The 17,679-nt window shown below is 45.3% G+C and overlaps 1 protein-coding gene across 3 annotated transcripts; it reads left to right on the top strand.

The window, feature by feature from the left end:
* Positions 1 to 591: 591 nt before the first annotated feature.
* Positions 592 to 17,451, top strand: necab3 (N-terminal EF-hand calcium binding protein 3). 3 transcript variants are annotated; one of them, XM_067233239.1, is made up of 13 exons: positions 592 to 855; positions 3,388 to 3,412; positions 7,197 to 7,305; positions 8,438 to 8,463; positions 9,385 to 9,482; positions 11,692 to 11,828; positions 12,805 to 12,926; positions 13,623 to 13,702; positions 14,506 to 14,559; positions 14,702 to 14,814; positions 15,596 to 15,673; positions 16,228 to 16,319; positions 16,471 to 17,451. In XM_067233239.1, the coding sequence occupies exons 1-13, from the start codon at positions 730 to 732 to the stop codon at positions 16,500 to 16,502; spliced, it is 1,092 nt and encodes a 363-aa protein (XP_067089340.1). In that variant the 5' UTR covers positions 592 to 729; the 3' UTR covers positions 16,503 to 17,451. The 3 variants fall into 3 exon arrangements, with proteins under 3 accessions (XP_067089340.1, XP_067089323.1, XP_067089332.1); XM_067233222.1 differs by lacking the exons at positions 592 to 855; positions 3,388 to 3,412 and adding an exon at positions 8,588 to 8,766 and having other exon boundaries at positions 7,270 to 7,305; XM_067233231.1 differs by lacking the exons at positions 592 to 855; positions 3,388 to 3,412; positions 14,506 to 14,559 and adding an exon at positions 8,588 to 8,766 and having other exon boundaries at positions 7,270 to 7,305.
* Positions 17,452 to 17,679: the final 228 nt, after the last annotated feature.

The raw sequence follows: 17,679 nt of genomic DNA, 5'->3' as shown, positions 1-17,679 counted from the left end.
ACGATGCAAAAGCGGCGACAGGCCGTTTCACAAACGTTTCATTTAGGAACTGTTAACTTTAGGGTGAATTCGGGTTAGCCTAATCTGGGACATTGTAGGTAATGTGGAACCCCCCCCCCCTCCTTAACTCGAGTGTGTTTTGTCTAGTCCACAGAACTTTTACTCTAGGTTTTGGATGGATGTTATGTGACTGAAATCACAAAACTTGATTGGTGTGGTGTCACAAAAGTGGCAATTGTCAATCAGGTAGCTCCGATGAGAAAATGCATGAAATAAATGATGAATAAAAGATTACCCGAATTTACCCTACCTCACACATCCTTTCGCAAGCAGGCACATGTAGCCTACACTGAAAGTTGACATTCTGTCAGAAACCTCAGACCTTGCTCAATCAAGAAATTATATATGACTGAAGCCATTATTTCCTGGCCTATCCATAAAGACTGTAAGCAGACTGACAAGTGATCACCACTTGGAACGCAACCTTCTAAATGCGCCACTGCTATCATTTTCAGCGCCAGGTGATGCTCAACGAGAATGTTAACCAATCAGAGCAGAGAAGGAAAGACCATACTGCAGAAAGTTGCAGAGCAACATCAACGCCTTCTCATTACTCCGCACTCAGACTCTTTGAAATACGTAGCCTACACTGTCAACTTGATCAGCGGTGCGGAGCTCTCTTAGAGAACCAGAGACCAGTGTTGAAGAGCATTCCTAACGCATTCAGAAATGTTGGCTTGTACGGAGATGATCACTATGTGCCTGCAGTCGGCGAAACAGAAGCATCTTCGGGCGCAGCAGCAGCAGCAGCCGCAACTGCATAACCTTGTACATGGACTTCCAATATTTCACGATGTAAGTAGCTACATAAATAGGAAAATCACATAACAGTCTATATTGTAGCCTACCGACAAGTATTAGAAGTCTTACATAGGTTAGAGAAAGCAAGATGTTTTTTTTGTTTGTTTGTTTTTTTTGTTTGGTTGTAGCCTATACCTTATAAAACACCGTAAACAAAATAATAATGAAGGCCTATAACAGGTACAGATGCCGTTTTACGTAATAAATGATGTGATTTTTTGCACTCCACCTTTGTTTGGCTCTGTATGTGTGTCCGTGACGTTGTGCTGTGTCAGTTCTGTGGGTTGGATGGTAGATGAGGGAGAGGTACACAGCTGGTGCAAAGTATAAGCTTCTCAGCAGGAGAGATTTGGGGTCTGGTTACCCCCTCCCCCCCCCCCCCTTACCCTCAGACACACACACCCAGCCAATATGGGCAAGTGCACAGATGAGTCCACAAGCCAGGTCATATAGCTTGTGGAGATACAGTCATATTTATGCTTAAGCTTTGGCTAACCCATCAGACCCTAGTTGAATTGTTGTTCATTGTGAACCAGGGAATATACAGTAACGTATCATAAGTAGTTCCCTGGATATTGAATTACATGGTTACATGGTTCATAATACTAACCTGTAAACTGTGACACATCGCTTGCATTGATATTGAATTACATGGTTCATAATACTAACCTGTAAACTGTGACACATCGCTTGCATTGATATTGAATTACATGGTTCATAATACTAACCTGTAAACTGTGACACATCGCTTGCATTGTGAGTCGTCTTCATGTACAGCAGAAATACATGTATGTCTCAGAGATGTTGTTTCGCCTTTCTTTGATTGAGAAGAAGACAATTTGATGCTTTGCTTAAACACACATAGGATCTGTTTCCAGCATGTTTGATAAGAGATGATAAGTGTCGGAGCATGGTGTCATGAGCTAGACAGAACTGTGTTTACCTAAGTCTCCGCAGACCAAGCAACACACAGAACAAAGTCCATCATGGTGTCTCACACTTAATTCTCCCTCTTGTCTGCCCCAAGGGGGATAGTCTGGGGCCGCTTAAACAATCTACTTGTAAGATGGTTTCATCATCAGCGTGCTGCAATGAATTAAGCTAATGGTGCATGATAATAATATCTTATTTATGGCAGGTGCTCTCCATGTTTGCAGAGACAAAGAATAATGGTTGCAATCAAAGTAATCGAATCATCTCCACCTCCTTGTAAGTTAAGATGCAGTGTGCAGAAGGAGGATTTACAAAGACGCACTCCTCTCTTGACAACACCAGCAGACCTACTTTATTCATGGGTTTGGTAATGCCCTTGGGATAAACAAGCCTCATATCACAGAGGGATATTTGGCCTGTTACTGTAATACGGTGGATAAGTGGATGAGCTCTTTTTAACATGAATATATTACCATCTTAGATATTCTTCTCCCACTGTCCCAGCACAGTTGGAGAATGTCTAAGATGGTAATATATTCATGTTAAAAAGAGCTCATATTCCAAAGCCTTGTCTGGGATCAAGTAAGACACATGATAGAATGTGTTTTGTTTTTTGTACTCCATTGCTGTTGGCTAAATAACCATCCAAGATAAATCCAAGTTGTTATTTACAAACAGATGGTTAACCCAGACCTCGACCAATGGGACAGAACTTGAACGAAATGTGATCTTTTCATCATCTGTCGCGGTCTTGGTGAAGTAGGTGTGAAAAGGATCAGCGGTGGTCAGGACGGGCTGATAATGGAATGATGAAACCTGGACTAGGTGCGGTATCTGTGCCTCTCCGCTGTGCTGTCTGAGGCTCACGCACCCGCCATCTCTCCCTCGGCTGAGCGGCGCAGGGCTGCCAGTCTGTGGAGATCGGTGTCAGTAGGGCCCCTAGAGTTCCACTGTCTCAACACCTGCCAGAGTGACATCAGAACAGCAGCACTCTGGGTAGCAAGCCTGACCTTTTCTGGCTGCTTGTAAATGATGCATCATCACCTTAGAAGACCGGGGCTAAAGATACAGCCGTAATGCAACCGGGAAGACATTGTTACCGAGCTCTTGGGGAGGTGGGGGGGGGGGGGGGGGGGGGGGGGGTAACGAGATTCCCCCCCCCCCCCCCCCCCCCCCCCCCCCCCGGAGAATCTCGTTAAAGGTGTGTGCTGTGGGGAGCGGGGGTTATGTGTGGAATGGGTTTGGAGACTAGGCCTAGATGGCTTGATGAATCATTGCCAATCTGAGCAGAAGCTTCGTGACATCTTGAATTGCCACTGTAAGCCTCTTGGATGGGGGTGTATAACCTGAGATTGGAGCCAGAGGTGACCGGTAGTTCTGGTGATGGGAAAGTCAGATAGTAAGAGGATGAGATACATGTACCCGGGTCACGTTTAAAAAAAACTATTATTACACAAATATGACATACAAAGCAGTTAGTAGTACTAACAATGTCGGCCAATTGTTTTGTTGTGTTGACAAATGATTCGTTTCAATAGATACCCTAAAGGGATGTTCTGCTCCTGTGAGTAATGACTTCTCTTGTTGTTTCAGATTTTCCGCCGTGCTGACAAAAACGGTAAGTAAACCACAACGCCGTGACATTGTTGATGATTCATGTACTCTTGTGTGAGCTTGTGGATTTGCATTTCAATTGGAGCTCACGCCATTTCGTTCAAACCGAAAGCCAATAATACCCATGAAAGACTAATCAACTAATGCTCTTTTCACTTCAGCCTTAACTGAAAACCTTTACAGACACAAAACCATGTAGAGGTTGAGGATTAATGACTTGTGTGAAAATGGTCTTTGAGGGCAGCATAGATCACTGTCAGTTCCATTGACTTGGTGCAGAATCAAACTAATTGGGCTTTTTTTTTGTCGTCATCATTGGATAGTGAGATACTCAACATGAATCGTGTTACTTTCTTTGAATGCTCCATAAGCCGTCTGCAAAACTGTGTACTGAGAATTGTATGCCATACCCACTCTCAGTTGGAATAACGAGCGAAAATGACATGCATCATCAATCTCGAAATACTGTGCCGAAATTGCCCTGTCGAGTGTCTCTCAAGTGCCCCAATCGGTCTCCACATTAGATGGCATGATAAGGAGTCAAATCAAATCAGATATGAGTAGGCAGCAGCAGGCCTGTCCAGACACGGCAGGTCAGAATCAGTGATACCAAACAGCTCTGACCTCTGCAGTCTGAGAAGCCAGCAGGGTGATGAAGTGTTCCGCGGCCGCGGTCCAAGCACTGCTGCTGCCTGGCATGGTCTTGATTGTAATCAACTCTGCTCGGTCAGGTTTTGGTATCTATGTGAGCGGTGGGGGGGTCGGAGCACAGCTTCACATGGTTACAGTCGAGATGAGATTCGATGTACAGGGGGCTGTCCAACCATGCTCCTGGGGTTTCTTAAAAAAAAACATTTACTTAGTTTTTTTCTTTTCGTTTATTTTCTTCTTCAAACTCAGTCGTAACAAAGAGGATTCTGCCTGTCAATCAGCAACATTTGAAAATCAGGTGTGATAGATTAAGGTTAGAAGAAAAACATACAGGACGGTAGCTCTCTAGAAATAGTGTTGGGAAAACTTTTTCTGTTCCTTCGAGAGTAGAGAACCCGACTAACAAGGTTTTTATACTTCTAGGCGCGAAACAATTTAGAGAGCAAGAAATCACGGGGAAGAATTCCTAGTTTAGTGTTGATGAGGAAAGGCAACACGTCAGAGTGGTAACAGACACCCTGATGAAACACGACTGCAAGTAGAGCAGGCCTGCTAAGAATAAAAGCAGCCCTTGTGAGAGTATTTCCTCCCTTAGAGGAGCCTCAACATATAACTACAAACCAGACCCTTCCCCCTTATATTGGCTATGTATGAAGGTTTTCTATGTCCTTGGGAATATATAACACACTTAAGAAAGCAGTGTCGAAGTGAAGTTACCACAGCTGACCGTTGAAGAGATAAAAGTGTGGCCTAGTTTGTGCCCTACTTACTCCGAGTCTTGCTTACTTTATTGTTTACTTTCAGTCTAGTTAAGCTTACTTTGGCTTTTTCACAAGAAGCGAGGGACAGCACAGTTTAAAGCATCTTTGGTTGCTGTCGACACTCTACTGTTCTGAAGTAACATCGAACGAGGAGCATACAGTTATCCTAAAGACAATTTCTAACTTTGGGATAGGTATTTAGATTTAGATATACAGTATGTACGATTATCTGATGTTTTGTTTTATTTGCAATCAATTGCATTTTTTTCTTTATTGTACAATGGCAGTTGCAGTATGCCTCAATGTTGTTGATAAGAGTGCAGTTTAATGACAGTCTCACTAAACCTGCAGTTTATACTTCATAAAAAATAATTACCCTACTTAACAAGCACAGGAAAACTGTCTCCATTTAATAGGTTGTCATTCAAGGCTCGACATGCAGTAGGCCTGTCTGCTTTACCAATCAGGCGTATGCATCTCCTGCCTCACATACTGCAGCTGTCATGGTGGAATCACCAGGTGTATGAGCCGAGACTTACGGTACATATGAGTCAGGAATAGACAAGGCGGCTGACAGCCCCTCTCTTTCCCTCCTTCTCTTTGTCTCCCTCTCTCTGCTCTCTCTTTCCCTCCTTCTCTTTGTCTCTCTCTCTCTCTCTCTCTCTCTCTCTCTCTCTCTCGTCATATGTATTTTGTGTGTATTTGTTGACAGTCTGACAGTATAGGTGGGAGTGGCGGTGACAGCGAGGCCCCTCAGAAAGCAGGGAGAGGGCAGAGCCTGAGCTCTGATAGGTGTTAGCTCTAGATAGAACTGTGGTAACCATCTCCCCATCAACTCAAGGCAAAGTGACAGCTGGACTGAATAATAGATGTTGGATGGAGCTTGGATCCACAAGAAGAGAACATTTATATTGGGCAAACAAACACAAATTTGTTCCCGTATCAGGGCCCTTAAGTTGCCATGTGATTCCCGATACACATTCAGATTTGAATGGGGTACCCAGTGACTGTTAAGTTCACAGACTTAATAGATATGACTGGAACCAGCAGGCCTGCTCAGGAGGGATTTGAATTGGCCCTAAGTGTCAGTTAATACTCACGAGTACATCCTGTCCTGCTGCAGGACACTTAGCACGCCGACCCCTTCAGCAATAATGGATGAAATGGACAGATACCCAGGCAATCAGCTTTCTCAGGTCCCTCTTCGTGGCCATGGCATCTTAACCCCAAACTGTCAGCGGCGTGATCGGCCTCCCTGCGGTCGTCATCACGCTGTCAAAGAGACGAGCAGAGCCGAGAAGTACACACACCGACGATGGTGTGGGTCCACACGACGCTCGAGATGGAAGGACTTCACAGAGACGGAAGGGGGGGGGGGGGGATTGGGAGAGGGGCAGGCGTCCGTTCCCAAACGCTTTCTTCAACGAGCGTCCAGGTGTGGTCGCGTCGTGCCTATACCAAGTGGCCAACAGTAGGCGGTCCTGATCAGGGTGTGTCATCTCCCTGGAGATCCTCCGTCTCATCTGCACACCCGACACATCTCCCTGTCTGTTTTTTCGTGATTTCACCCGACAGATAAAATAGAGAGAGACTGGCTGGATCAGATAGGAAACGAAGCAAAGAAGCCCTTGATTATGTATAGAAACCCCTCCAATCAGAGACAGACAGACCTTCTGGGAGAAAAACATGTCCTTCAGTCCGTTTGACACAGCTTGTGGGGGGGTGGCGGGGGGGGGGGGGGGGGGGGTGTACAGGCCGTTTGGTCGGGCACTCAGTCATTAGCAGTGAGAGGAGGTGTGGAGGAGTCCAGGCTGTTCCAACCAGCATATTATACATTCAGATCAGTGTGGATGACTCCTGGCTATCGTGCCCAGCTAAACAGATGGCCCCTCAGATTTGCCCTTGAGTCGGGGCTGCAGCGAAGTCGACAGCCTGGAACCTCCGGCATATTGACCCCGTCCTCCTCGTACCTTTCGAGGCGAGACGATTTCGACCGCTTATGTGGGCGCTCTTCGCTTGGATGCGGCTCCGAGTACCCTTCTTTATGAGATGGTTGGATCCGCTTTGCCCTCTGATAGTACTGTAGTGGTAGTCTGGCCAGTAGGGATGTGAAAGCCAAGAACACGTTCATCTGGTGGCGCCTTTGGGGCTCCAGCTCTGACACGCCAACGACCCAGATGGAAAGAACGAAAAGAAACGCCGTGTCAGACATCGGATCGACGCGCGTGTATGGAATGCGTCTCATTAAAGCTTCCTGGTTTGAATGAAAGAATGCCCCATCGAGGGTCGGTCGTCGGATCGTTCTCGCGTGAAACATGGCGACGACGTAACCAGCGCCATGTGGTGTTTGACGCACGTATTCTCTGTCCGTTTCAGACGACGGGAAGCTGTCGTTTGATGAGTTCAATGCTTACTTCGCTGACGGGGTGCTCACCACCGAGGAGCTGCAGGAGCTGTTCTATTCCATAGATGGCCGACAGAACAAGTAGGTCCTCCACACCTCTGGGGTCGGGGTCAAGTCTGCGGGAAATCCACCCTAATGAACTGGTCACTCTGCTGTTTTTAGTTACAGGGCGAAGGCAAGGCCCTAACCCCAACTGCAGTACATGAGGGCCAAATTGTGTTTTCTTCTCTTGGAGACCACTTCAAAACCCTAATTCCTTAATACTGCAATCAGAGCAAAGTAGTTTATGATCATTAGTGTTTATTCCATGCATAGAGAATATTTTGCAACACAAGTTGACCTTCATTATGTAGTCTGGAACATGAAAGCTTATCTTAACTTCCATGTGTGTGCTAGTCCCAATGGCTAAAAGGTCCAATGATTTCAACCCGTTCTCTTCATTGCTTCTGGCAGAGTGGAGATTTATATTCATGAAGCACTTACCTATCAGCCTCCTCAAATCTGGAAAACAGTTATGATAGCCAGATTAGCTTTGCTGTCAACGTCCCTTCCCTTCTCAGGTTAGGTAATAAAGTCATTGAGATAGGACGCTTTTGCACACGCACACGCACACACACACACACACACACACACATGTTGGACTAGTATATCCCAAGGCTTCAACCCGGTTGTTCTGAACATCTGCAGTTTGGTGATTATGTTAATAGACTGAATTAATAGACATGTGTTTGGAAGGACATTTTCTCCCTCCACTGACAACCGTGGAACTAGTAGAAACACATTAAAGGAGAGAAGAAGTCATTCAATAGTCATTGACGATGTGATGATGGCTTGTGACATAAAGGCCTAGGGCCACATTGAAAGGCAAAGTCGTGATCAGTGCTTGTGAATGACACAGACCATAGCAGGGATGCATTGTGACCCTTCAAATTACAGAACTCATTAACTTGGTTTTCTTGCTCCACTCATTTGTTTATCAGAAGTTCCCAGTAAAAAGCCATTAGCTAGCAGCAGGAAAGCACTCTGGTTCTTGCAAACAGGGTCCGATTCAGGCATTATGACAGTAGCAGACAGGAATAGTTTGTAAGTAAATTCATTTTGAAAATACGACCGAAATTCTGGATGCAGAACCAATCAGTTAAGGCCACTTCTTAGAATAGCCCTAGATTCTATTAACTTTCTCTTTCTGTTCCTCTCCTGCCTTATATTGCAGCAACCTAGACACTGACAAGCTATCAGGTGAGTTTGATGTTATCATTTTTCTGTTCTACCTTTTTTTCCTCATCTTTCATTCTCTCCTTCACCTCAATGCTTAGTGCGTCCCCCATGCATTCTTTGTGATGACCATCTACAATTCTTACAGTATCGCCATCGCTGAGATGATCATCATCTCCATCATCGTCATAACAGCTCCCATCATCGTCATCATCATCACCCTTACCATCATCGATCCAATTGTGTTCCATCACCCTGGTTCTCTCGCCTGGGCGTGGACCTGGTTGGGGCTGGGCGATGGGGATTGTTGTAGAACTGGACTGTTCAGTGAGTGGCAGGCAATGTCCTGGTGGCCTAAATAGTGGAGAAGTAGGGCAAAGATCTGTAAACATGGACTACCAAGAATAACTTGCTGCATAATTTATTGATCTGCAATTGACGTCGGGGGGGGGGGGGGGGGGGGGGGGGAGTCAAATTTTTCTCATCAGTTTGAGTGCATCTATGACTTCCTCCATCAGACATTAATCACCCACCTTTTTGTAGCCTCTGGTGCTCTCAAGTTGGTTTCCATGGCATTTGCTACATCCAAATATATTTAGTATAATACTTTTGAAACTTTTTGTTGGGGTAAAAAGTCTTATTTGAGATCTGAGTTGAGTCTAGCCATGATGGCCTATTCTTCATGTGTCGTACACCAATCATTCTTTACAAATGCTTGACGTTTCAAACACATCAAACAGAACAAATTGTCATAGCAGAAAAACCCTTGTCATATTATTCAGCTGCAGATGCAGCGTTTGTATGCTCATTGTGTGATGTTGTCATTTCATTGACAGCCCTGTTAAATCCCAATACTACGAAAATAGTAGTACGTATATCATCATATATATATATATATATATATATATACAAATATAAATACATATATTTTCTTTCTTCTTTCAGATTATTTCTCTCAGCACTTGGGGGAGTACCTGAATGTCCTCTCTGCTTTAGACAACCTGAACATTGCCATTCTGAAGGCAATGGACAAAACTAAAGAGGTAAGCAGATATGATAAGCATAGAACTGTATCCCTCTATTTCTGTTTCTCTCTCTCACACACACACACACACACACACACACACTGCGCCTAGTACCCACAGCTGACTCATGGCTTTGAGAGGAAATGGTCCTCTACACAGATGGAGCCTATCCAGTAGCACCTTGTAAAGCTGATGAGTCAAGCAACGCTGTAGCTACTGGAATATTCCAGACAGCCTTCATTGCCATTTGATGAGCTGCATGAGAGGCATTCAGTATTTTGGCATCTGGTGTGTGTCTAATCACTGAAGAGTCATGGATGAGCTGGTACTTATTTGCAACAAAATGGTGAAAATCAATGATCTCTGTCTAGTGTGGAAGAAATTGGGATTTCCGGTGTGCTTACATTATTCACTAATCAATAGAACTAGTCATTGGATACTAGTTAGTACGTTCTCATGTAAGCTTGCTATTAATAAGAGTATATTGTGTCTATGTGTCAGGGTTAATAGATGTTCGGGGTCAGGAGAAAGTACTGGCTAAACGTTCCTTGTCATGACTACAAGGAGAGCTCCAATTATGATCTATCTAGTCTGAGAGTTGTCATGTGTTGGGAGCAGTGAATCTCTTTCTCTGAGACTGGTGAAATGTCATTACTGCCTGACTGTCACAATCTATGTTTACATTCTTGTGCCCTATAAAAGATGGTCCTCCGGCTTTCGGAGCTGAGAGAGACCTGGTTGAGACCTAAGCTAGGTGTTGTGTTGTCATTTATGGGCAGAATACTGGTTTTCTGTGACAGTCAGGCAGTAATGACATTTCACCAGTCTCAGAGAAAGAGATTCACTGCTCCCAACACATGACAACTCTCAGACTAGAGAGTTCATAGTTGGAGCTCTCCTTGTAGTCATGACAAGGAACGTTTACCCAGTACTTTCTCCTGACCCCGAACATCTATTAACCCTGACACATAGACACAATATACTCTTATTAATAGCAAGCTTACATGAGAACGTACTAACTAGTATCCAATGACTAGTTCTATTGATTAGTGAATAATGTAAGCACACCGGAAATCCCAATTTCTTCCACACTAGCCTAAACAGTGAAGCAAAGGTCAGCACAATAATGTGAAAGGGATTATGGGATATTGAGGATACAGAGACCTCTCCTTCTCGTCAGCCACAATGCAGGGCTGAAGAAATATCCCTTTTAAAACTAGCCGACACAGTTTCATTTTCATAGGAAGTTAGGTGTTCCTGTTCTTCGGCTGACATAGCTAGAACTATTCCTGTGGAGGTGGACATGTTGTCCATCCTTAAAATGGTATTATTACACCAAAAGAACCGTCATTTTACCTCATGTTTCCACCTACCTCGTTAGGTGCCAATTATTCACAACCTTGACTGAAAAGGTTCTTAACCTGCAAGACAGACAGACAGAGACAGACGGTCGCTTTGCAGAAAAGCAAAAGTCTGATTGCTGTCTAATGAAACCAGCCATGCCTTTTAGACTGTAGGGCAGGTTTACTGAATAGAAATCCTGCCTGTCCCAATTAGACCCCCTGTTCCTTGCAGCTCTTCCTTATGCTGTCAGAAGGGAGGCCCGCTGGGGTCTGTCACTGATTATTAGCATCTGGAGTCTGTCACACATGCCACCACTAGTGGCCCGGACCGGTTTTACCATGGTGCTCGTCTACCGAAGCTAGCTGTCATCTTGGGTTTTAGCCCCAGCCCCAGCTTCCCTTGTTATTAACAATGAGATGAGACATGATTCCAATGGGGATCCTTTAATTATAGCATGTTAAGAGAAACCAGCCTAAAACGATGTGCATCGAATATTGAATTAAAACAATTTCTCTTTTCAACTAGGGTCTATATATAGTTTTTAACAAGCGATTGACTGTAATTTGGGGCAATTTAGATTGCTGCATCATTATTTTACTATTGCAAAGTACTTCATAATTACCATATAGACTTGAAGTCCATGAAGTATAGTCCCTGAGCAGATGAGAACACATTTTTACCAAACATTTACTCCTCTTCAATCTTTTCTCTCTCCCCTCCTCCCTCTCTCCCCTCCTTCCTCTCTCCCCTCCTCCCTCTCTCCCCTCCTTCCTCTCTCCCCTCCTCCCTCTCTCCCCTCCTTCCTCTCTCCCCTCCTCCCTCTCTCCCCTCCTCCCTCTCTCCCCTCCTCCCTCCCTCCCTCCCTCCCCCTCTCTTCTCTCAGGAGTACCAGGGTTCCAGTGTGCTGGGTCAGTTTGTGACCAGGTTCATGCTGAGGGAGACCTCCAGCCAGCTGCAGTCTCTCCAAAGGTCCCTGCAGTGCGCCATGGAGGCCGTGGAGGAGCAGAGCAGCCCCGCCCCGTCAGTACCAACCTCCCACTGCACCCCTCCCGCACCTCGTCTGGGTGACAGAAGCGTAGTGACACACAGGGGACGGTTGATGGCGGGGCATACGCCTTGACGGCTTTAAAAGGCTCCCCGTCTTGCGGGGTGTTTCGGCACCACACCCTAAAGTAGCCATCGCAGAAGTAGCCGTCCGACCACAAAGATGGCGTCCCTTGGTCTAATGATGGAGCCGAATGTGCATGGAGACAGAAAGAGAAGCAATGTTATGTGGTGTGCTAATGGGTACAAGTGGGCCACTTCATCGTTTGATTGAAGCGAACTTGGTATTTGCTGTGTCATTAATCCGCTCCATATCCGTTAGTCCCTACTGAAGTGAGCAAGCTAAACACGTCTTCCAGGGCAGCAGAGTTGGATGCCCCTGGACAAAAGAGAGCTCCTAGTGTCCTTCCCTTTGTGTGTCACACCAGTATCATCGCTAACCGAAGGAGTCCAGGAGGATGAGGTGGAGAGATTCACCTGTTCTCTTCTGGATTTATAGATGTTGCTGTGGCCTTTAAGAGACAGGCAGGACCCAGCATGAGAACCTCCCTGTTTTACACTTCCTCTGCTCTGTCAGCAGGACACACACACACACACCACGCGTCCTGCCCTGCCCTAACAACAAATGACACAGCTATTCTGTGGAAAAAAAAACCCTCCCCAAACACCTACTCATATATTGTGCACACACAAATCAATGGGTGTGGTGGTTCCAGAACACTGTGTCCCAGCCCATAGCCCCCCTGAGGGATACAATGACATACTTTTCTTGTTGTAAATGTTGTTATATATTTATGTCGTTATGGTTGTCCTGATAAATTTGCCGTGTCACCGGGTCCTGCTTTTTTGTTCTTTTTTTGTTCTTCTCATCCCTTGCGCCGAGTCATCCCTCTTTCAGCCCGTCGAACCGACAGTTCCTCCTGATCTCAGACGTTTATCCGTGTCTTGGCAGGAGGGAGGTGAAAGCGACAGAGCAGTACACCGGAGAGAGGAACAGCAGGAGGTGTGGCCGCAGGCTCCAGAAAAAACTTTGTCTGTCCCCGACGGAGCCCCGCTCGGGCGCCCTCACCACAGGTGACTCTGTCCCAGCCCCCCCCCTAGATGCTGCATCCCTGCTCTGCCATCCTTGTTTGGATTTGACAGCGAAGGCAGACACAGCCCCACACTCTGAATACCGAATGTTGTTTCTGTTCAGTATGAACAGCTGAGACGTTCACTCGGGGGAATAACCACCGCGTATACTCCCACTTCCGAGAATGCAGAGTAGGGCCAATTATTTACTTCGTGACGGGATTTCTTAGCTCTCCCTCGCTGATATTGACGTTCTGAGGAAAAGAGGATTGATGTTCTCCTTAGACGGTTCAGTGGGCTGTGGTCGGAGTTTGTTTGTCATCCTTCGGCATGAACAGGTGGTTTCTCTCACCTGTCACTGTTCTGTCTCGGCGGTGGGTTGCACATACTTACAGGTAAAAAAAAAAAAAAAAGCCGACAGTATGATGACTAGTAGCTCTGTCGTGACGGGTCATGTTAGGAAGTAGCACACCTGGTCTGGAGGTCAGCAGAACCTGATCTCAGTCGGGACATGTCCACAGACAAAACGAATGAACAGTTTCACATTTCTATTCTGATTGCATTATGTCTAGACAGGGTATTGACTATACTGGAGCTGATACTGTGCGATATGAGTAAAGGTTGCTCTGATGGACTGCTATGATGACCATCACCAGCCAGGCATTGCTCTACGTCTCAGACAGAATATGTATGTTGCAGGAGTAACCATGGACACGGAGGATAATTGGTGTTCCCAGGTCAACCGGCTGCAGCAACTTCTTGATAAGCTGGAGTGTCAGGTGACTGGCTCGGCCTTTACATATTCGTCATACCAGCACACACCCCTGTTCTTCCTCCCTGACTGGGATGTGTTGTGTTTCTCCTTAGATTCTTCTCCCTTCCCTTTCTACTTGCTGCTCATTCCTCATCCTGCTGTCTCAGGGATCAAATCCTGCAATATCGATGTATCAATGTATCACTTTGATCTTGTTTGCAGCGTAGTATCCCAACACCTCCTCCAGTGCTACCTTAGCTAACCCTAACCCTAACCCTAACCCTAACCCACACCCCACCTACTGCCCAGCCAGGTCTGATCGTGTACAGGCACAGATGATTTAGAAAGCTTTTTTTTTTTTAGGAAGGTTATAGAGTTCTGTGCCGAATATGGCTAAGCATACAGATGAGGATTTCTGAATATTGACTTTGATGAGAGCTTTGGAGATATCATATTATAGATCAACTCTTGCTAAACGGAATCTAGGTTAATACTGGCTTCAGGTCCAAAAGGTCCAAAGAATTTTTAAGCTACAATCAAATTTGTATTCTTTTGTCGTTTGTCAATTTTGAGACAAAAACTACTTCATATCAAGTACTGTCTGGTATTTCACGGCACAACTCCCATAGAAAATGGAAGTTGAATGTCAAATCCATAGCGACGATGAAATGAATGGCCAAAACAATTGAATGATCCACCTTTTCACATAAGTTAATTAGATTGTTCTGCTCTGACTCTTGTCGTCCACAGAGGATTGTGAATACATAGACAAAGGCTAGACATTTAAGACGCGTTGTGTATGACCCCGATTATATCTCCTGTTCTCAGAGTCCTAAATTGGAACCCCTGAAGGAGGATTCCTTGGCCAGTACATACAAATCGGTAAATGAGGAATCTTTCAGATAACGTCACAGTATCGTAGCAACATAAAAAATATGATTCATCTCAATGTGATATCCATCTACCTTCATAAGCCCAGATGACTCTTCTGACCAACTAAGGCGCTCAGTCTTCTTGCCAACAGAACATCCTGCTCGTCCAGAGGCAGATGGCCGTGATGGAGGAGGATCTGGAGGACTTCCAGAAGGTTCTCAAGAGCTATGTGGACGCCACCTCCACCCAGGACGACAACCTACAGTTAGTGGCTTCTTTAATAGACCGATATTGAACATTTCAGCTTTTATTCAAAACAACATTCAAATGGTCCATGTCGTAAGTGAGAATCAAGAATGAACTGATAGCCCTCAATGGATCTTCCCGTCCCACCATACTGCCCCACCATACTGCCCTCACCATACTGCCCTCACCATACTGCCCCACCATACTGCCCCACCATACTGTCCCACCATACTGCCCCACCATACTGCCCCACCATACTACCCTACCATACTGCCCGCACCATACTGCCCCACCATACTGCCCTCACCATACTGCCCCACCATACTGCCCTCACCATACTGCCCCACCATACTGCCCCACCATACTGCTCTCACCATACTGCCCCACCATACTGCCCCACCATACTGCCCTCACCATACTGCCCTCACCATACTGCCCCCACCATACTGCCCTCACCATACTGCCCTCACCATACTGCCCCCACCATACTGCCCTCACCATACTGCCCTCACCATACTGCCCCACCATACTGCCCTCACCATACTGCCCCCACCACACTGCCCCACCATACTGCCTATGTTCATGCCTGTGCACTATAAACTCAGCCTGAGTTCTGTTTTGACACGTGATTTACTCCTGCCATTTCTGTGCAAACTCAGATTGCTGTGATTGTGGTCTGCGGTCTGGAAGGGGCACTAACGCACTGCTGATGACTCTGCCAAGCTCTAATGGCCACATATCTCACTCACTCATTCAATGACATGCTCTCTCTCCCTCCCTCTCTCTCCCTCTCCCTCAGTGTGTCTCTCCAGAAGATCCCAGGGAAGTTGTGCTACATAATGTATGAGTTCTGGCAGGATCGTCTCTCCTGGATGAGGTGAGCCTGGTGTGTGTGTGTGTGTGTGTGTGTGTGTGTGTGTGTGTGTGTGTGTGTGTGTGTGTGTGTGTGTGTGTGTGTGTGTGTGTGTGTGTGTGTGTGTGTGTGTGCGTGCGTGCGTGTGTGTGCGTGTGTGTGCGTGTGTGTGTGTGTGTGTGTGTGTGTGAGAGAGAGAGATAGAAATCACACACGGGAAGACTGCTCATCTTTCTGATGGAAAATATTTCTCACCACAGTCGATGAGCAGATGGCTCATCTCTCATGTCATGCATACAAACAGACACGACCACACACACACACACCTTTGGGGTTATTGTATACATACCAATGAGTATATATAATTGAATCCGTCATATCAATCTGTAAGCAATCATCCTGGATTTAATACAGAAACAATGTATTTGAGATGAAAATGACTCTAACAAAAGTCGAGGTAATTACTGAAAACTTGGAACAGTCTTACCACATTGTTTTCTGATGATGGAATACTGTTAAATACGTGTTTGACTCTCTGTCTCTCTCTCTCCTGTTCTCTCGCTTTCTGTGCCTTCCAGCTACCTGCAGTCGAATGCTAGTAAGAATTTCCAGCGTTGTGTCATTGATATGCTCGAGGATCCTGAAGTTGTGTCCACCATGGTGCTCCCAGGTACACCAGTGTCTGTGTGTGTACAAAGATACAATTGTTTTAATACAACGTGGAAGTAACAACGGTCAATGTCTACTCAGCGTGGTGACATTTCTCTTTTCTGTTCTCTCTCTTTCTCGCTGTTCGCTTCGTCCCTCTCTCTGTCCTCAAGCATCCTGGTGGATTATGACAAACAACAACTAAGAAGGGAACACAGGCGGTCATGTCTCCTGCCCACACACACACACACACAAACACACACACACACACACGCAAACCAAGACCATGATTCTAAAGGCCTCCATGTCTTTCTGTTCAAAGCTCGAAGAGAGAAAATGTTGGCGAGCACACAGCATCAAGGTGCATCTCTTTATATTCCACTGTCTCTGACTAGTCATTAATGTGCTGTTCATTTCAAAAGAGGGAGAGATGTGGGGTTATTTGCAACACTGGGCATATACAAACATAAAAGTGATTCTATGCCATGCAAAAGCCGATAATAATGCTTTTGAAGCTTTCTCTTTGATACAGTGCTGCAGTATCACAAGACTAGATTAAACGGATTATCCTAGGGGGGCTAGTTTAGTGCATTGAAACCGAATAAACTCTTTAAACGCCTTGTTTACTGTCTCGGATGACAATTAAGTAGAATCAGTGGGGTTAGCAGTCTCTCCTATGCATGCTGAACAACCTTTACCAAGACTCAGAGATAGTTGCTTTGCATTCTGGCTGCTTGGTGTTTTTATTTTCTTAAAGGAGACTATTGTGTGACGTGTTTAGAATGACAAACAGTTGTAGAGATTAGTGATGATACACCTCACTGCTTCAGGAGATAAGGAGTTCAATTCCAACCTTCTATTATTAGGTTTCTCCGGTGGCGGTTTGTTTGCATCACCCCACCCATGAATGTACTGTACATGTGATTTTACTCAACATGTAGCTTAAACTTCGACCTGGAACCAATTCTCGGAGAAGGACTGATCCTTTGGATCTGGGCTTTGTTTATCAATGGTCAACTCCATTTGTAGATACTGTTTAAGGGGCCCAGACATGTTCGTATTCGTTTTCATATGTAGTTTTAATTGTGCCGTTTTAAGAGAAAGCATTGTATTACCTCCATGTAAACATCAAATAAACTTTAATAAAAGTCTGAGAAAACCATTTGATGTTTTATTTACTTTTGTATGTGTACATACTGTATGCCAAATATTATTGTCCAAAATATAGTATAGGTAATGTTCTGAAAAACATACATTTGTAATTACCGATTAAATCAACCATTTCAGGATTACCAATGGTAGTCTTGGTAACACCACCCTTTAATAAAGAAGGCAACACAGTAAGCTTAAGCATTTCCCTGGTCCATACCTTTTCAGAGGAA

The sequence above is a fragment of the Osmerus mordax genome, chromosome 1 (assembly GCF_038355195.1).
Source record: "Osmerus mordax isolate fOsmMor3 chromosome 1, fOsmMor3.pri, whole genome shotgun sequence".
NCBI lineage: Eukaryota > Metazoa > Chordata > Actinopteri > Osmeriformes > Osmeridae > Osmerus > Osmerus mordax.
This window is presented reverse-complemented; position numbering and strand designations above follow the sequence as displayed.

Excerpts from the sequence above, each read along its gene's own strand:
- necab3 (XM_067233239.1), top strand. The coding sequence starts at position 730 with ATGTTGGCTTGTACGGAGATGATCACTATGTGCCTGCAGTCGGCGAAA. Across the intron at positions 14,815-15,595 it reads ACCCAGGACGACAACCTACA|TGTGTCTCTCCAGAAGATCC; the intron begins GTTAGTGGCTTC and ends CCTCTCCCTCAG. Across the intron at positions 15,674-16,227 it reads GATCGTCTCTCCTGGATGAG|CTACCTGCAGTCGAATGCTA; the intron begins GTGAGCCTGGTG and ends TGTGCCTTCCAG.